The sequence below is a fragment of the Lissotriton vulgaris genome, chromosome 9, assembly GCF_964263255.1.
Source record: "Lissotriton vulgaris chromosome 9, aLisVul1.2, whole genome shotgun sequence".
Lineage (NCBI taxonomy): Eukaryota > Metazoa > Chordata > Amphibia > Caudata > Salamandridae > Lissotriton > Lissotriton vulgaris.
The window spans coordinates 53,603,927-53,620,098 of NC_141697.1; the positions used below are offsets into that span (position 1 = coordinate 53,603,927).

Genomic DNA, 16,172 nt, shown 5'->3' on the forward strand with positions numbered 1-16,172 from the left:
TGTGCATATAGGCTTGTTTGTTGCTGAGTGGAGCAGTATTTGTTTTTTCTGGCTGGATGAAGAAAGAACGAATTAAAATGCTGGTGATGAGCTTCATGGCAAGCCGGACGACATGTTGCATATCTACCTTTTTGCTCCCTTTACTGTTAAAAAAACACAATAAAAAAAAACAACGTGTTCAAATATGAAGCTACGTGGATAACACTGTGTGCCACATAATTTGACTCAAATCGTGTATTCTGCCTCATAAGTTGACTTTCTTTCCCAATTACTGTAGGAAGTCTTCCTGTAGGATTTGATCTTCCATTACCGCACAGCCTCTGCCTGTAGGGGAGGGGCCACTGCAAGCCAATCAGTGCTCAGCCCTGCACTGAAGAGCAGTCACGCCCCTCTAGAGACAACTCCATGCCTTTTGTTACACCAAGCTGTCTGTGTGGGTTTGGAAAGTGCAGCGTGGCCTGTCTGTCTCATGTGGGACAGTGCATGCAAGGTCTGTCTGCGTGATGTGAGACAGAGCACGCAAGGCCGGTCTGTCTCTCGTGGGACAGTTCAGTGCATTCAAGGTCTGTCTGCGTGATGTGAGACAGAGCGATGCATGCAAGGCCGGTCTGTCTCACGTGGGACAGTGCATGCAAGGCCTGTCTGTGTGATGTGAGACAGTGCATGCAAGGCCTGTCTGCGTGATGTGAGACAGAGCGATGCATGCAAGGCCTGTCTGTCTCATGTGGGACAGTGCATGCAAGGTCTGTCTGCGTGATGTGAGACAGAGCACGCAAGGCCGGTCTGTCTCTCGTGGGACAGTTCAGTGCATTCAAGGTCTGTCTGCGTGATGTGAGACAGAGCGATGCATGCAAGGCCGGTCTGTCTCACGTGGGACAGTGCATGCAAGGCCTGTCTGTGTGATGTGAGACAGTGCATGCAAGGCCTGTCTGTGTGATGTGAGACAGTGCATGCAAGGCCTGTCTGTGTGATGTGAGACAGTGCATGCATGCAAGGCCTGTCTGTCTCATGTGGGACAGTGCATGCAAGGTCTGTCTGCGTCATGTGAGACACTGCAACACATGCAAGGCCTGTCTGTCTCTCGTGGGACAGTGCATGCAAGGCCTGTCTGCGTGATGTGAGACAGAGCGATGCATGCAAGGCCTGTCTGTCTCACGTGGGACAGTGCATGCAAGGCCTGTCTGCGTGATGTGAGACAGAGCGATGCATGCAAGGCCGGTCTGTCTCACGTGGGACAGTGCAGTGCATGCAAGGCCTGTCTGTCTCACGTGGGACAGTGCATGCAAGGCCTGTCTGTGTGATGTGAGACAGTGCATGCAAGGCCTGTCTGTGTGATGTGAGACAGTGCATGCATGCAAGGCCTGTCTGTCTCATGTGGGACAGTGCATGTAAGGTCTGTCTACGTCATGTGAGACACTGCAACACATGCAAGGCCTGTCTGTCTCTCGTGGGACAGTGCAGTGCATGCAAGGCCTGTCTGTCTCACGTGGGACAGTTCATGCAAGGCCTGTCTGTCTCACGTGGGACAGTTCATGCAAGGCCTGTCTGTCTCACGTGGGACAGTTCATGCAAGGCCTGTCTGTCTCACGTGGGACAGTTCATGCAAGGCCTGTCTGTCTCACGTGGGACAGTGCATGCAAGGCCTGTCTGTCTCATGTGGGACAGTGCATGCATGCAAGGCCTGTCTGTCTCACGTGGGACAGTTCATGCAAGGCCTGTCTGTCTCACGTGGGACAGTTCATGCAAGGCCTGTCTGTCTCACGTGGGACAGTTCATGCAAGGCCTGTCTGTCTCACGTGGGACAGTTCATGCAAGGCCTGTCTGTCTCATGTGGGACAGTGCATGCATGCAAGGCCTGTCTGTCTCTCGTGGGACAGTGCATGCAAGGTCTGTCTGCGTGATGTGAGACACTGCAACACATGCAAGGCCTGTCTGTCTCACGTGGGACAGTGCAGTGCATGCAAGGCCTGTCTGTCTCACGTGGGACAGTTCATGCAAGGCCTGTCTGTCTCACGTGGGACAGTTCATGCAAGGCCTGTCTGTCTCACGTGGGACAGTTCATGCAAGGCCTGTCTGTCTCACGTGGGACAGTTCATGCAAGGCCTGTCTGTCTCACGTGGGACAGTTCATGCAAGGTTTGTCTGTCTCATGTGGGACAGTGCATGCATGCAAGGCCTGTCTGTCTCTCGTGGGACAGTGCATGCAAGGTCTGTCTGCGTGATGTGAGACACTGCAACACATGCAAGGCCTGTCTGTCTCTCGTGGGACAGTGCAGTGCATGCAAGGCCTGTCTGTCTCACGTGGGACAGTTCATGCAAGGCCTGTCTGTCTCACGTGGGACAGTTCATGCAAGGCCTGTCTGTCTCACGTGGGACAGTTCATGCAAGGCCTGTCTGTCTCACGTGGGACAGTTCATGCAAGGTTTGTCTGTCTCATGTGGGACAGTGCATGCATGCAAGGCCTGTCTGTCTCTCGTGGGACAGTGCATGCAAGGTCTGTCTGTGTGATGTGAGACACTGCAACACATGCAAGGCCTGTCTGTCTCTCGTGGGACAGTGCAGTGCATGCAAGGCCTGTCTGTCTCACGTGGGACAGTTCATGCAAGGCCTGTCTGTCTCACGTGGGACAGTTCATGCAAGGCCTGTCTGTCTCACGTGGGACAGTTCATGCAAGGCCTGTCTGTCTCACGTGGGACAGTTCATGCAAGGCCTGTCTGTCTCATGTGGGACAGTGCATGCATGCAAGGCCTGTCTGTCTCTCGTGGGACAGTGCATGCAAGGCCTGTCTGCGTGATGTGGGACAGTGCATGCAAGGCCTGTCTGTCTCACGTGGGACAGTGCAGTGCATGCAAGGCCTGTCTGTCTCACGTGGGACAGTTCATGCAAGGCCTGTCTGTCTCACGTGGGACAGTTCATGCAAGGCCTGTCTGTCTCACGTGCGACAGTTCATGCAAGGCCTGTCTGTCTCACGTGGGACAGTTCATGCAAGGTTTGTCTGTCTCATGTGGGACAGTGCATGCATGCAAGGCCTGTCTGTCTCTCGTGGGACAGTGCATGCAAGGTCTGTCTGCGTGATGTGAGACACTGCAACACATGCAAGGCCTGTCTGTCTCTCGTGGGACAGTGCAGTGCATGCAAGGCCTGTCTGTCTCACGTGGGACAGTTCATACAAGGCCTGTCTGTCTCACGCGGGACAGTTCATGCAAGGCCGGTCTGTCTCACGTGGGACAGTTCATGCAAGGCCTGTCTGTCTCACGTGGGACAGTTCATGCAAGGCCTGTCTGTCTCATGTGGGACAGTGCATGCATGCAAGGTCTGTCTGTCTCTCGTGGGACAGTGCATGCAAGGTCTGTCTGCGTGATGTGAGACACTGCAACACATGCAAGGCCTGTCTGTCTCTCGTGGGACAGTGCAGTGCATGCAAGGCCTGTCTGTCTCACGTGGGACAGTTCATGCAAGGCCTGTCTGTCTCACGTGGGACAGTTCATGCAAGGCCTGTCTGTCTCACGTGGGACAGTTCATGCAAGGCCTGTCTGTCTCACGTGGGACAGTTCATGCAAGGCCTGTCTGTCTCATGTGGGACAGTGCATGCATGCAAGGCCTGTCTGTCTCTCGTGGGACAGTGCATGCAAGGTCTGTCTGCGTGATGTGAGACACTGCAACACATGCAAGGCCTGTCTGTCTCTCGTGGGACAGTGCAGTGCATGCAAGGCCTGTCTGTCTCACGTGGGACAGTTCATGCAAGGCCTGTCTGTCTCACGTGGGACAGTTCATGCAAGGCCTGTCTGTCTCACGTGGGACAGTTCATGCAAGGCCTGTCTGTCTCACGTGGGACAGTTCATGCAAGGTTTGTCTGTCTCATGTGGGACAGTGCATGCATGCAAGGCCTGTCTGTCTCTCGTGGGACAGTGCATGCAAGGTCTGTCTGCGTGATGTGAGACACTGCAACACATGCAAGGCCTGTCTGTCTCTCGTGGGACAGTGCAGTGCATGCAAGGCCTGTCTGTCTCACGTGGGACAGTTCATGCAAGGCCTGTCTGTCTCACGTGGGACAGTTCATGCAAGGCCTGTCTGTCTCACGTGGGACAGTTCATGCAAGGCCTGTCTGTCTCATGTGGGACAGTGCATGCATGCAAGGCCTGTCTGTCTCTCGTGGGACAGTGCATGCAAGGTCTGTCTGCGTGATGTGAGACACTGCAACACATGCAAGGCCTGTCTGTCTCTCGTGGGACAGTGCAGTGCATGCAAGGCCTGTCTGTCTCACGTGGGACAGTTCATGCAAGGCCTGTCTGTCTCACGTGGGACAGTTCATGCAAGGCCTGTCTGTCTCACGTGGGACAGTTCATGCAAGGCCTGTCTGTCTCACGTGGGACAGTTCATGCAAGGCCTGTCTGTCTCACGTGGGACAGTTCATGCAAGGCCTGTCTGTCTCACGTGGGACAGTTCATGCAAGGCCTGTCTGTCTCATGTGGGACAGTGCATGCATGCAAGGCCTGTCTGTCTCTCGTGGGACAGTGCATGCAAGGTCTGTCTGCGTGATGTGAGACACTGCAACACATGCAAGGCCTGTCTGTCTCTCGTGGGACAGTGCAGTGCATGCAAGGCCTGTCTGTCTCACGTGGGACAGTTCATGCAAGGCCTGTCTGTCTCATGTGGGACAGTGCATGCATACAAGGCCTGTCTGTCGCATGTGGGACAGTGCATGCAAGGTCTGTCTGCGTGATGTGAGACACTGCAATACATGCAAGGCCTGTCTGTCTCTCGTGGGACAGTGCATGCAAGGTCTGTCTGCGTGATGTGAGACACTGCAACACATGCAAGGCCTGTCTGTCTCTCGTGGGACAGTGCATGCAAGGTCTGTCTGCGTGATGTGAGACACTGCAACACATGCAAGGCCTGTCTGTCTCTCGTGGGACAGTGCAGTGCATGCAAGGCCTGTCTGTCTCACGTGGGACAGTTCATGCAAGGCCTGTCTGCGTGATGTGAGACACTGCAACACATGCAAGGCCTGTCTGTCTCTCGTGGGACAGTGCAGTGCATGCAAGGTCTGTCTGCGTGATGTAGGACAGTGCGATGCATGCAAGGCCTGTCTGTCTCATGTGGGACAGTGCATGCATGCAAGCCTGTCTGTCTCACGTGGGACAGTGCATGCAAGGCCTGTCTGTCTCATGTGGGACAGTGCAGTTCATGCAAGGTCTGTCTGCTTGACGTGGGACAGTGCATGCAAGGCCTCTGTGTTATTTGGGTTAGTGCAGTGCATGCAAGGCCTGTCTGCGTGATGTGGGACAGTGCAGTGCATGCAAGGCCTGTCTGTCTGCGTGATGTGGGACAGTGCAATGCATGCCAGGTCTGTCTGTCTCACGTGGGACAGTGCAGTGCATGCAAGCCTGTCTGTCTCATGTGGGACAGTGCAGTGCATGCAAGGCCTGTCTGTCTCACGTGGGACAGGGCAGTGCATGCAAGGTCTGTCTGTCTGTGTGATGTGGGACAGTGCGATGCATGCAAGCCTGTCTGTCTCATGTGGGACAGTGCAGTGCATGCAAGGCCTGTCTGTCTCACTTGGGACAGGGCAGTGCATGCAAGGTCTGTCTGTCTGCGTGATGTGGGACAGTGCAATGCATGCAAGGTCTGTCTGTCTCACGTGGGACAGTGCAGTGCATGCAAGGTCTGTCTGTCTGCGTGATGTGGGACAGTGCGATGCATGCGAGGCCTGTCCGTCTAATGTGGGACAGTGCAGTGCATGCAAGGCCTGTCTGTCTGCGTGATGTGGGACAGTGCGATGCATGCAAGCCTGTCTGTCTCACGTGGGACAGTGCAGTGCATGCAAGGCCTGTCTGTCTCATGTGGGACAGTGCGATGCATGCAAGCCTGTCTGTCTCACGTGGGACAGTGCAGTGCATGCAAGGCCTGTCTGTGTGATGTGGAACAGTGCGATGCATGCAAGCATGTCTGTCTCACGTGGGACAGTGCATGCAAGGCCTGTCTGTCTCATGTGGGACAGTGCAGTTCATGCAAGGCCTGTCGGTCTCATGTGGGACAGTGCGATGCATGCAAGGCCTGTCTGTCTCATGTGGGACAGTGCAGTGCATGCAAGGCCTGTCTGTCTCATGTGAGAAAGTGCATGTAAGGCCTGTCTGTCTCATGTGGGACAGTGCAGTGCATGCAAGGCCTGTCTGTGTGATGTGGAACAGTGCGATGCATGCAAGCCTGTCTGTCTCACGTGGGACAGTGCATGCAAGGCCTGTCTGTCTCATGTGGGACAGTGCGATGCATGCAAGGCCTGTCTGTCTCATGTGGGACAGTGCAGTGCATGCAAGGCCTGTCTGTCTCATGTGAGAAAGTGCATGTAAGGCCTCTCTGTGTGATGTGGGGCAATGCATGCAAGGCATATCTGTGTGATGTGGGGCAATGCCGTACACACAAGGTTTGTCTGTGTGATGTGGGACAGTGCCCTGCATACAAGGCCTGTCTATGTGATGTGGGGCAATGCCGTACACACAAGGTTTGTCTGTGTGATGTGGGGCAGTGCCGTACATACAAGGTTTGTCTGTGTGATGTGGGGCAGTGCGTGGAAGGCCTGTCTGTGTGATGTGAGACAGTGCAGTGCATGCAATGCATATTTGTGTGATGTGGGGCAGTGCATGCAAGGCCTGTCTGTGTGACGTGGGACAGTGCCCTGCATACAATGCCTGTCTGTGTGATGTGGGCAGTGCTATACATACAAGGCCTATCTGTGTGATGTGGGGCAGTGCAGTGCATGGAAGGCCTGTCTGTGTGATGTGGGCAGTGCTGTACATACAAGGTCTATCTGTGTGATGTGCTACAGTGTGGTGCATGCTAGGCGTGTCTGTGTGATGTAGGACAGTGCAGTGCATGCACTGCCCGTCTGTGTGATGTGGGGCAGTGCGTGGAAGGCCTGTCTGTGTGATGTGAGACAGTGCATGCATGCAAGGCGTGCCTGTGTGATGTGGGACAGTGCAGTGCATACAATACCAGTCTGTGTGATGTGAGACAGTGCATGCAAGGCCTGTCTGTGCCATATGGGGCTGTGCAGTGCACGCAAGGCATATCTGTGTGATGTGGGACAGTGCCCTGCAAACAAGGCCCGTCTGTGTGATGTGGGGCTGTGCAGTGCGCGCAAGGCACATCTTTGTGATGTGGGGCAGTGCCGTGCATACAAGGCCTGTCTGATGTGGGGCTGTGCAGTGCGTGGGCCTGTCTGGGTGATGTGGGGCAATGCCCTGTATACAAGGCCGGTCAGTGTGATGCGGGACAGTGCAGTGCTTGCACGACCTGTCTCACGTGGGACAATGCATGCGAGGCCTGTCTGTGTGATGTGTGACATTGACGCTCATGCAAGGCCTGTGTGATGTGGGGCAGTGCGTGGAAGGCCTGTCAGTATGATGTGGGGCTGTGCAGCGCATGCAAGACGTGTCTGCGTGATGTGGTACAGTGCAGTGCATGAAAGTCTGACTAGGTAGTGTAGAGTTCGCATTTCCTCGCAGTGTCACAATTACTTAATCCATGCTAGAATGCAGAAGTCCACTCCCCGCACCTTTGATGTAACCCTCAGTACTACGCCTGAAAGTTACTGTGTGCCAGTGCATGTGCCTGACCCTGACATGGCGGCTAAGCTGCTGTGTGCGGGACTGTGTGTTAATTATTTATTACGAATGATGCTTATGAAACACATGCTTGTAGTGTCTGTGTTGACACAAATCTTTTATTTTCTCTCGGTAGAAGAAGACCAGTTGAGGGCCAAGGGGTATGACAAAACCCCGGATATCATCCTGGAAGTGCCTGTTGGTAAGTTCTTCCGGTTGTTCAGACTTGTTAAGTAAGAATGTTCTGTTATTTTATTTCTTGCAAATGTTGAGTTTTTATGACATCAGTGGTAGATCACCTACAAATGTAAATGTTCACTTTAAAAAAAAATACTCTTCTTACTACTAGGAGTTAGCCTATTTTTAATTGCGGGGCTTTGCTAGGTGAGGGGTCTGGAGGCCTCAGTGATAGCCATTTACCCAGGATCACACGATGTATTGTTCAGAGAAGCTGGGAATTAAACTTCAGTCTTTTGTCCTAAGCCATCACCTTAACTTCTGTAAATAGCGACAGGGCTGTTTTTTGGGCAGTCTATCCTGGAGGTGGTGTCGTACTGTCAGGGGGATAGTTGGGGCTTTTGAGGGGAGGGGGGGTTCTAGTGCTCTCAGTATCCCACGTGACGCAGGCCACCGTCTTTGCTTGCTTCTCCCGCGGCACCAGCTTCCAAACCCAGCGAGTGCCCATCCCCAGCGGCATTCTGAGGCAGACACGGGTTTTCCCTTCCTTTTAAAGAAAACAAAAAAACCTTGTTACTGATAAAAATACAAACAACTAAAACAATTTCAGGGAAAAAAGACGTGCAGACAAATAAGTCTTCTGAGAACGTTTGGTGTAAGCAAAATACATTTAAAAAAGTTTAAGTGCATTTAAAGGTAATTATCTTAAGAACTGGAATAAGAAGAGTGAAAATAAACACTTTAAAATCCCAAGTGTTATGTAGCTGCCTGAACATAAGGATGCAAAATTAGTAACTAAAGAAAGAGACAATTGATCAAATTTCGAGCATTTTTTGTGCCTGCTGCATCTGAAATATGAAATCTTTGTAAGTAAATGCAGAACGAGGGCTCTTCAGGGAGACAGGCGGTACCTGTGTGGATGGACATGGATGCTTTTATGTCCTTCCATGGGACATGTGCAGATTCAACAAGGTTCATTAACATTAAAGGAGCACGGGCCTCGGAGCGCTACTTCTGTCCCAACAAGGGCGAGGAGCCCACTGCTTCCCCCTGAGAGGGCAGGGAGGAGGAGCAGGCAGACGGTGTCCATTTTTATTTTTTTTATTTTGTTTTTTTAGGTGTGGTCATTAGCCAAGACCTTTTGATTTGATTACATTTATATAAGTAATATATTTACATACAGGGGCTTTCAACCGGCTCAAGTCATCCATTGGTCTGTTGTTGTTCTTTACGTTTATCTTACCACAGCATACAGCTTGGGTTAGTGGGTCCGCCCACTTCACCCGTTGGGTAACTTCACTGTGACTGGCTCTTTCACAAGACGCACATTCACACATTTCAGCTTCACAGTCCGACACGTAGTCTCATTCTCGACAAACACTACAGCCAGTTTTTTGGGGGGTTTTTATCGGCAAGGGCCCAGAAGGTCCCCAACAGGAGAGTTTTATAAAAACATGACAACATAAAACGGCTCTTTGATGTGGTTTTGTGCATGTGTGTTGTCTTTAAATGAACTTGTCCTGAACAGTTGTGCGTGCACTAGGTTCTGCCGTTGAAGTGTGAATTGCTGGCTGTATGGAAGGTGAAACATTTTTTTTATAGTCCAAAAGGTACATAAACCCCTTCACAGTATCAGATCTGAGCTTTGTATTTAGGTCCAGTGCACTCCAAAAGCGAGCCTGATATCCAGTCTGAGTTATTTAAAAGATTAGCAAAATTAGACATAAGATCTTTTCTCACTTGTTATGCTCATTTTCGGTAGCAACCTGCATGACATTTTGTGGGCCCCTTTGCTGGTGTGCTGTGCTATGGCAGCGTGAACGTTTGTGTTTGATATGTACTGTGTTTTCATGACAAAACATGGACCTGTTCGGTTTGATTTGTAGGTTTGTTAGAGTCCATGGAGTTGCTGTTCAGGTGGCAGCGCTTAACCAGCTAAATGGCTTTGGTGCTGTTTTCTGCACGTGGTGCTGCCGGAAATCATGGATTGTGATTTACCAAAATTCCAGGATTAGGGGAAGTGACATTACTTATTCTTAATGACATCACAGGAAGTGACATCATATGACCTTTTACCCTGAATATTCTCAGAAAGTCATGTCACAAGGACCTTTTCCCGATTACACCATAATAACTGACATCACCGAACTTCTATAACAACTGCATGATTAATATAATAATTAAGCACCGGCTGTTGTCTGTTTCAGGTGCTCCCATATTGGGATATTTGAAAATTCTGGGGCATTATATTGCCCTAAATTGCAGCTAGTGAGCGTAGCTTGTGAGTCGGAACTCTACTTGAGGGCTTGGGGAGGGTCTTCCCTCAAGTTAACACTAAATAAATGGTTTCAAATAGTGCATTTCAAAGCATGATTTTCACATAAATGTGCAAAGCGCCTTAGCCTTTAAAAAGACACTTGTTAAACGGTAAACAACGTTTACCACAAAACTTTTTCCCCGCAGGGAATCACAACGCAGTTGTTACAACGACCGCGTTCTGATTCCGCATACCATTACTCCGCAAGTCGGAAGAACAACTTGCGGAGGTGGGGGGAGGTGTTCGATTTAGAATCCAACACCTTCCCTAGTGTCCGCACAGACTGGAGTTGGAATAGTAAATTATACTATTCCAACATCCAGCGCCCCCCCCCCCCCCTCGCAAGTCGTTGTTCCGACTTGCGGAGTAATGGTATGCGGAATCACAACGCGGTCGTTGTAACGACCGCGTTGCGATTCCCTGCGGGGAAAAAGACTGCTCGATAACGACACACATTCTTGTTAAACATCACAAGCCAAGGAAACCTTTATTTCAAAATCTGCTATGAATGCCACAAATGACACAAAATATGCAAGTGCGAGAATATTGCCATTAATGCTGTTTATATACCATGGGTGATTCTTATATCAAAAATAACTTCAGTATGTCAGGGCCAGCATTTTGTCATGGCATATATTGGGGTTGTGTAGAATCAATGTGGACTGGCCCACTATGTATAGAAGAATTCACTGCTATTCGAGGTCACTTTTAACGATGGCCTTATGACTGGACCCGATGGGTCTTGTTTATAAACCCCTCACACACCAACCTGGTTGGTGTCATGCTTCATCATCGGGGTCCACCCAGGCAGCCGAGTGCCGCCTGGTTGTGCTTCTACGCCTAACTACAGCGGAGCAGGTGTCGTGCAAACGTGTGATGTGGATGAAGGTGAATATTAAAAGATACCTCTGGGAATCCTTACCTACTGTTTTATTCTTGGCGGCCAAGGGTATTGTTTAAAATATGTGATTCAACTACAATTAGAAAAATTGTTACTAAGAGTTGGCTTATGTGGTCGGCATGTTTTAGTCCCTTCTGGAAACAAGCATTGGAAATGCAATAGGTCTCGCAGCATTAGAGTTAGTGCTTTTAGAATTGTTTATGGGTTTTTTTGTAAATCTTTTGCATTTTTGTTTCCTGTAGCCAATGCTAAAGAATTAAAAAAAAAAAGCCATAAACATTTCTAAAAGCTCTAACTCAAATGCTCCGAGACCTATTGCACTGTGTGAGGGTGAGGGGTTGAGGGTGAGTGAGGGTGAGTGAGGGTGAGTGAGGGTGAGTGAGGGTGAGGGTGGGTGAGGGTGAGTGAGGTTGAGTGAGGGGTTGAGGGTGAGTGAGGGTGAGGGGTTTAGGGGGAGTGAGGGTGAGTGAGCGTGAGAGTGAGTGAGGGTGAGGGTGAGTGAGGGTGAGGGTGAGGGTGAGGGTGAGGGTGGGTGAGGGTGAGTGAGGGTGAGTGAGGGTGAGGGTGAGTGAGGGTGAGGGTGAGTGAGGGTGAGTGAGGGTGAGGGTGAGTGAGGGTGAGTGAGGGTGAGGGGTTGATGTTGAGGGGTTGAGGGTGAGTGAGGGTGAGTGAGGGGTTGAGTGTGAGTGAGGGTGAGGGTGAGTTAGGGTGAGGGGTTGAGGGTGAGTGAGGGTGAGGGTGAGGGGTTGAGGGTGAGTGAGGATGAGTGAGAGTGAGGGTGAGTGAGGTGTTGAGGGTGAGTGAGGGTGAGTGAGGCTGAGTGAGGGTGAGTGAGGGTGAGTGAGAGTGAGGGTGAGGGGTTGAGGGTGAGTGAGGGTGAGTGAGGGTGAGGGGTTGAGGGTGAGGGGTTGAGGGTGAGGGGTTGAGGGTGAGTGAGGGTGAGGGGTTGAGGGTGAGTGAGGGTGAGGGGTTGAGGGTGAGTGAAGGTGAGGGGGAGTGAGGAGTGAGAGTGAGGGTGAGTGAGGGGTTGAGGGTGAGGGGTTGAGGGTGAGTGAGGGTGAGGGTGAGGGGTTGAGGGTGAGTGAGGAGTTGAGGGTGAGGGTGAGTGAGGGTGAGTGAGGGTGAGGGTGAGGGTGAGGGTGAGTGAGGGTGAGGGTGAGTGAGGGTGAGGGTGAGTGAGGGTGAGGGTGAGTGAGGGTGAGTGAGTGTGAGGGTGAGTGAGGGTGAGTGAGGGAGTGAGGGTGAGTGAGGGGTTGAGGGTGAGTGAGGGGTTGAGGGAGGGTGAGTGTGGGTGAGGGAGGGTGAGGGTGAGTGAGAGTGAGGAGTTGAGGGTGAGTGAGGGTGAGGAGTTGAGGGGTTGAGGGTGAGTGAGGGTGAGTGAGGGTGAGTGAGGGTGAGGCTATGGGGGCTTATCCACTCTTTAAACATTAAAATAAAAAGTCAGCACAGAAAGTACATTTTGTTAAATACTGGCACATGCATGAATGTACACAAATAATACGAGTACTCTAGGAAAGCTGCAACTGTCACAGCTTCCAAAGCGTACTCCTGGATTTGTTTGAGAATTCCAAATAAACTTTAAATATACTACTAAATTGGTTGCAAGGCTATATGAGTAAATTTGCTATTGTTGTGCAAATTTAGCCCATTGCCTTCAACAGTGAAGATGGACTTGTTGTCATCTTTAGAACAAAGAATAGAGACCGGAAGTCCACCTCATATCAAGGGTGACTCCGTACCCTAGGTTTGAAGGAGCGGCCATCTTTGAGTGGCCCGCTAACTAGTATTTTGCCTGCATGCTGGACTACAGGCAACAGAGTACCACCCACGCCAAACTATCCCATGTCTCCTGGATACAGCTGATAATCTTTCACAGCAGCACTCATATCAAGAGCCTGCCTGGTTGCACTTAAGGACCTGGAGTGATAGATAACAAACTCTGCATTTTTCGTTACTAAGGTGAACTTCATGCTCAAGGGCACGACTTACCTCTGGCATGCAAAGGACATTACAGGTTTTAACAGATGCAGGATAGAATGCCCTTTCAATATTACTATAACCTAGAATTAATCTTTTGGGAACAAAGGCAGATCAGAAATGTCAGAAGAGTTTTACAAGCGGTGGGGCTGGTGCAGCAAGGGAGTGTACGCATGCATATTTAATTGGTCAGTGGTCTGACAAAAACTAGCTCTATACAGGAAGAAGTTAACCTTTGCACTAGATCTTTACTACGCGAATAAAACAATACTTGTTACCCAACATTTAAAAACTGGAGTTATACAAATGAACTCCTCTCCCATTAACTTGTTTGCATAAAATATACTCTGCCATTGAGAATACGGAGAGGGAGGCTGCACTGACAGAAGCGAACCCCCAAAAGTATATCACTCATGTCGGAAGAGATACAATAACAGAGACAGTCTGGTCTGGACTTCAAGCACCACCGCGAAGGCTTCCACAGAATGTCCCCCAGTCCTTACCAGACAGCGAAAGAGCACTTCTAGCCAGAGGAAACATGACTGCAAAGAGACACCGGCAGCACTTGCCACTATAGTACCCTTGAAAGGAGTGAAAAACAAAAGTGGCCACTATCCTTAACCGGAACTTCCGGCAGCAGCGGAAAAGAGGCTGCAGTGGAACGCAGCGGCTCCCGCCTTCCAATCTGGCGGCTCTGTTGGAAGCACGGAGAGACAGGTGTTTTCCAGAAGTAGTTTGGAGAGAAAGAGGTTTTTTTGTCGAATTAATTTGGAACTGTAAAGTAAGTATTTGATATTTTGTAAAGGAGATTAATTACCCATCTGTCTTCTGGGCAGTGGTTCTACTAATTTAAGTGGCGCCACTCAAGTTTAACTACGTTCTAAGTTGAGCAGAAATGTTTTTCAAACATAGAGGCAATCGGATGCCTTAGATGGGGTACAAAATATACAGGAGTTATAAGTGAACTGTTGGAAGTAACTCAGACTAACATTTTTCTCGCCGCCATACATTTTGAGAACACCGGGTCTTTAAGAGTAACAGCAAGATACGCGTGTTCTCGGACACATGTATTCTGGGAAATGTAGTTTCTGGGACGCTCGACCTTTAGTTGTACATTGTAAACAAAGGCTTTATCAGATTTCACACTTAAAATTAGCCATGTTGTATATACATTGTGTTGTAGGCGCCGAAACTGTGAAACGCGCATAAAGACAATCCAAAAGTGGAAGGCAAACAAGATCTTTTTTTTCGCTCAATAAATAATAGTTCGGCTGAGAAGTGAAAGATCTTCGATAACGCGATTGGCGATTAAGGGGAGGGGGCGGCTGTAGGGGTGGCAAGTGAAAAAAAAAAGAGAAAGCAGGGTAACCTGACCCAGGAGGGGGGAGGAGGGAGGAGAAATGCGTCTCGGCCGGAACAGGGGGCGGAGCAGGGAGAGCGGGCTTTGGAATGTAATTGACACGGCCGGCCGGTCGTGAAACTGAAAGCATGGCCGGCCGGCCGTGAAAGCCTTTGATGCGGCAGGGGAAATGCGAGACGGCGGGAAGGGGAGGGGGCGGAGCGGGTAAACAAAGACGGACGTGCACGCGCTTTTAAGCTCAATGCGCATGCGCATTGAGCTTAAAAGTCACGGGCACTGCAAGGAATCGCCACGATTCCTTGCAGTGTGGATAAAGAGTTGATAAGTCCCAATACTCTCGCTTGCTCGATGCGCATGCGCATCGACAGGCGAGACCTAAAAATGACTTTCTTCAGGACCAAGGGTGAGTGAAATGAGCCAGCCGGGACGCCGAGGGACCCAATAGGTATCCCCGCAGAGGACACTCTTCATACAAATCGTAACCGGGAGTTCCTCTCCCCCGCGCACTGAATTACTGGAACAGCAAGTAACAGCAATGTTTTTTCTTGCAGCTGTGCAGTGTCTGTGAGTATACAGACACTAATTTTAATTTGCACCTTTTCCACACATCTTAGCGCGCGTGTAGGACAAAAATCACCCGTGGTACCAAATTTTGGCACTCACTTCACTCACCCTTGGTCCTGAAGAAAGTTCCGCTCATTTTTAGGTCTCGCCTGTCGATGCGCATGCGCATCGAGCAAGCGAGACTATGGGGGCTTATCCACTCTTTGTCCAACTTGCAAGGAATCGTGGCGATTCCTTGCAGTGCCCGTGACTTTTAAGCTCAATGCGCATGCGCATTGAGCTTAAAAGCGCGTGCACATGCCCCCAGCCGCCTGCCTTGCCTACTCTCCCGCCCCCTCACTTCTTGATTGCACGGCCGCTAGGCCGTGCCTCCCCTACTCTCCTCCTCCTACTCTCCTCCCCTCGCCGCTGTTCCCGCACTCCTCCCACACCCCCGCTCCGCCCCCTCCCCTGCCTGCCATGTCATTGCCAAAAATACAAAAATACGTGCTCTTTGCTGATGCCTCGTCGTTTGTATTATCATGCGGGAAAAAAAAATGGTTGCTGATCGATCTCCCTCGGGTTTAGAATATTTAAATTAAACAACTACTGCAAATCGTCTACAACCGTGTTAGAGCGTCTACACTACTGATCTCTAGGCGCAATCTAGCCCCGCACTATATACAGCTTAGTGGTGTCGTGTGCGAAAAAGATACATAATGAATTTTCTTTTCATAAAAGCGGTGGCCGGGGCGTGATTAATTCCAATAGGACCAAACGCGTTCCTGTCTACATTAAGCGCATACCGCACGCATCTATCTAGTTATACCCTCCCGGGTTGGCATCTTACAACCAAACGCCCCTCGCCGTCTGTTCCCGCACTCCTCCCACACCCCCGCTCCGCCCCCTCCCCTGCCTGCCATGTCATTGCCAAAAATACAAAAATACGTGCTCTTTGCTGATGCCTCGTCGTTTGTATTATCATGCGGGAAAAAAAAAATGGTTGCTGATCGATCTCCCTCGGGTTTAGAATATTTAAATTAAACAACTACTGCAAATCGTCTACAACGGTGTTAGAGCGTCTACACTACTGATCTCTAGGCGCAATCTAGCCCGCACTATATACAGCTTAGTGGTGTCGTGTGCGAAAAAGATACATAATGAATTTTTTTTTCATAAAAGATGTGGCCGGGGCGTGATTAATTCCAATAGGACCAAACGCGTTCCTGTCTACATTAAGCGCATACCGCACGCATCTATCTAGTTATACCCTCCCGGGTTGGCATCTTACAAC

At 50.5% G+C, this 16,172-nt stretch overlaps 1 protein-coding gene across 1 annotated transcript in view; it reads left to right on the forward strand.

Annotated features, from left to right (window-relative positions):
- Positions 1–16,172, forward strand: part of CDIN1 (CDAN1 interacting nuclease 1) — a 786,301-nt gene that overhangs the window by 470,832 nt on the left and 299,297 nt on the right. The window contains exon 9 of the mRNA XM_086936566.1: positions 7,740–7,805. Coding sequence (XP_086792692.1) covers positions 7,740–7,805 — 66 coding nt within the window. The remainder of the gene's footprint in view (positions 1–7,739; positions 7,806–16,172) is intronic.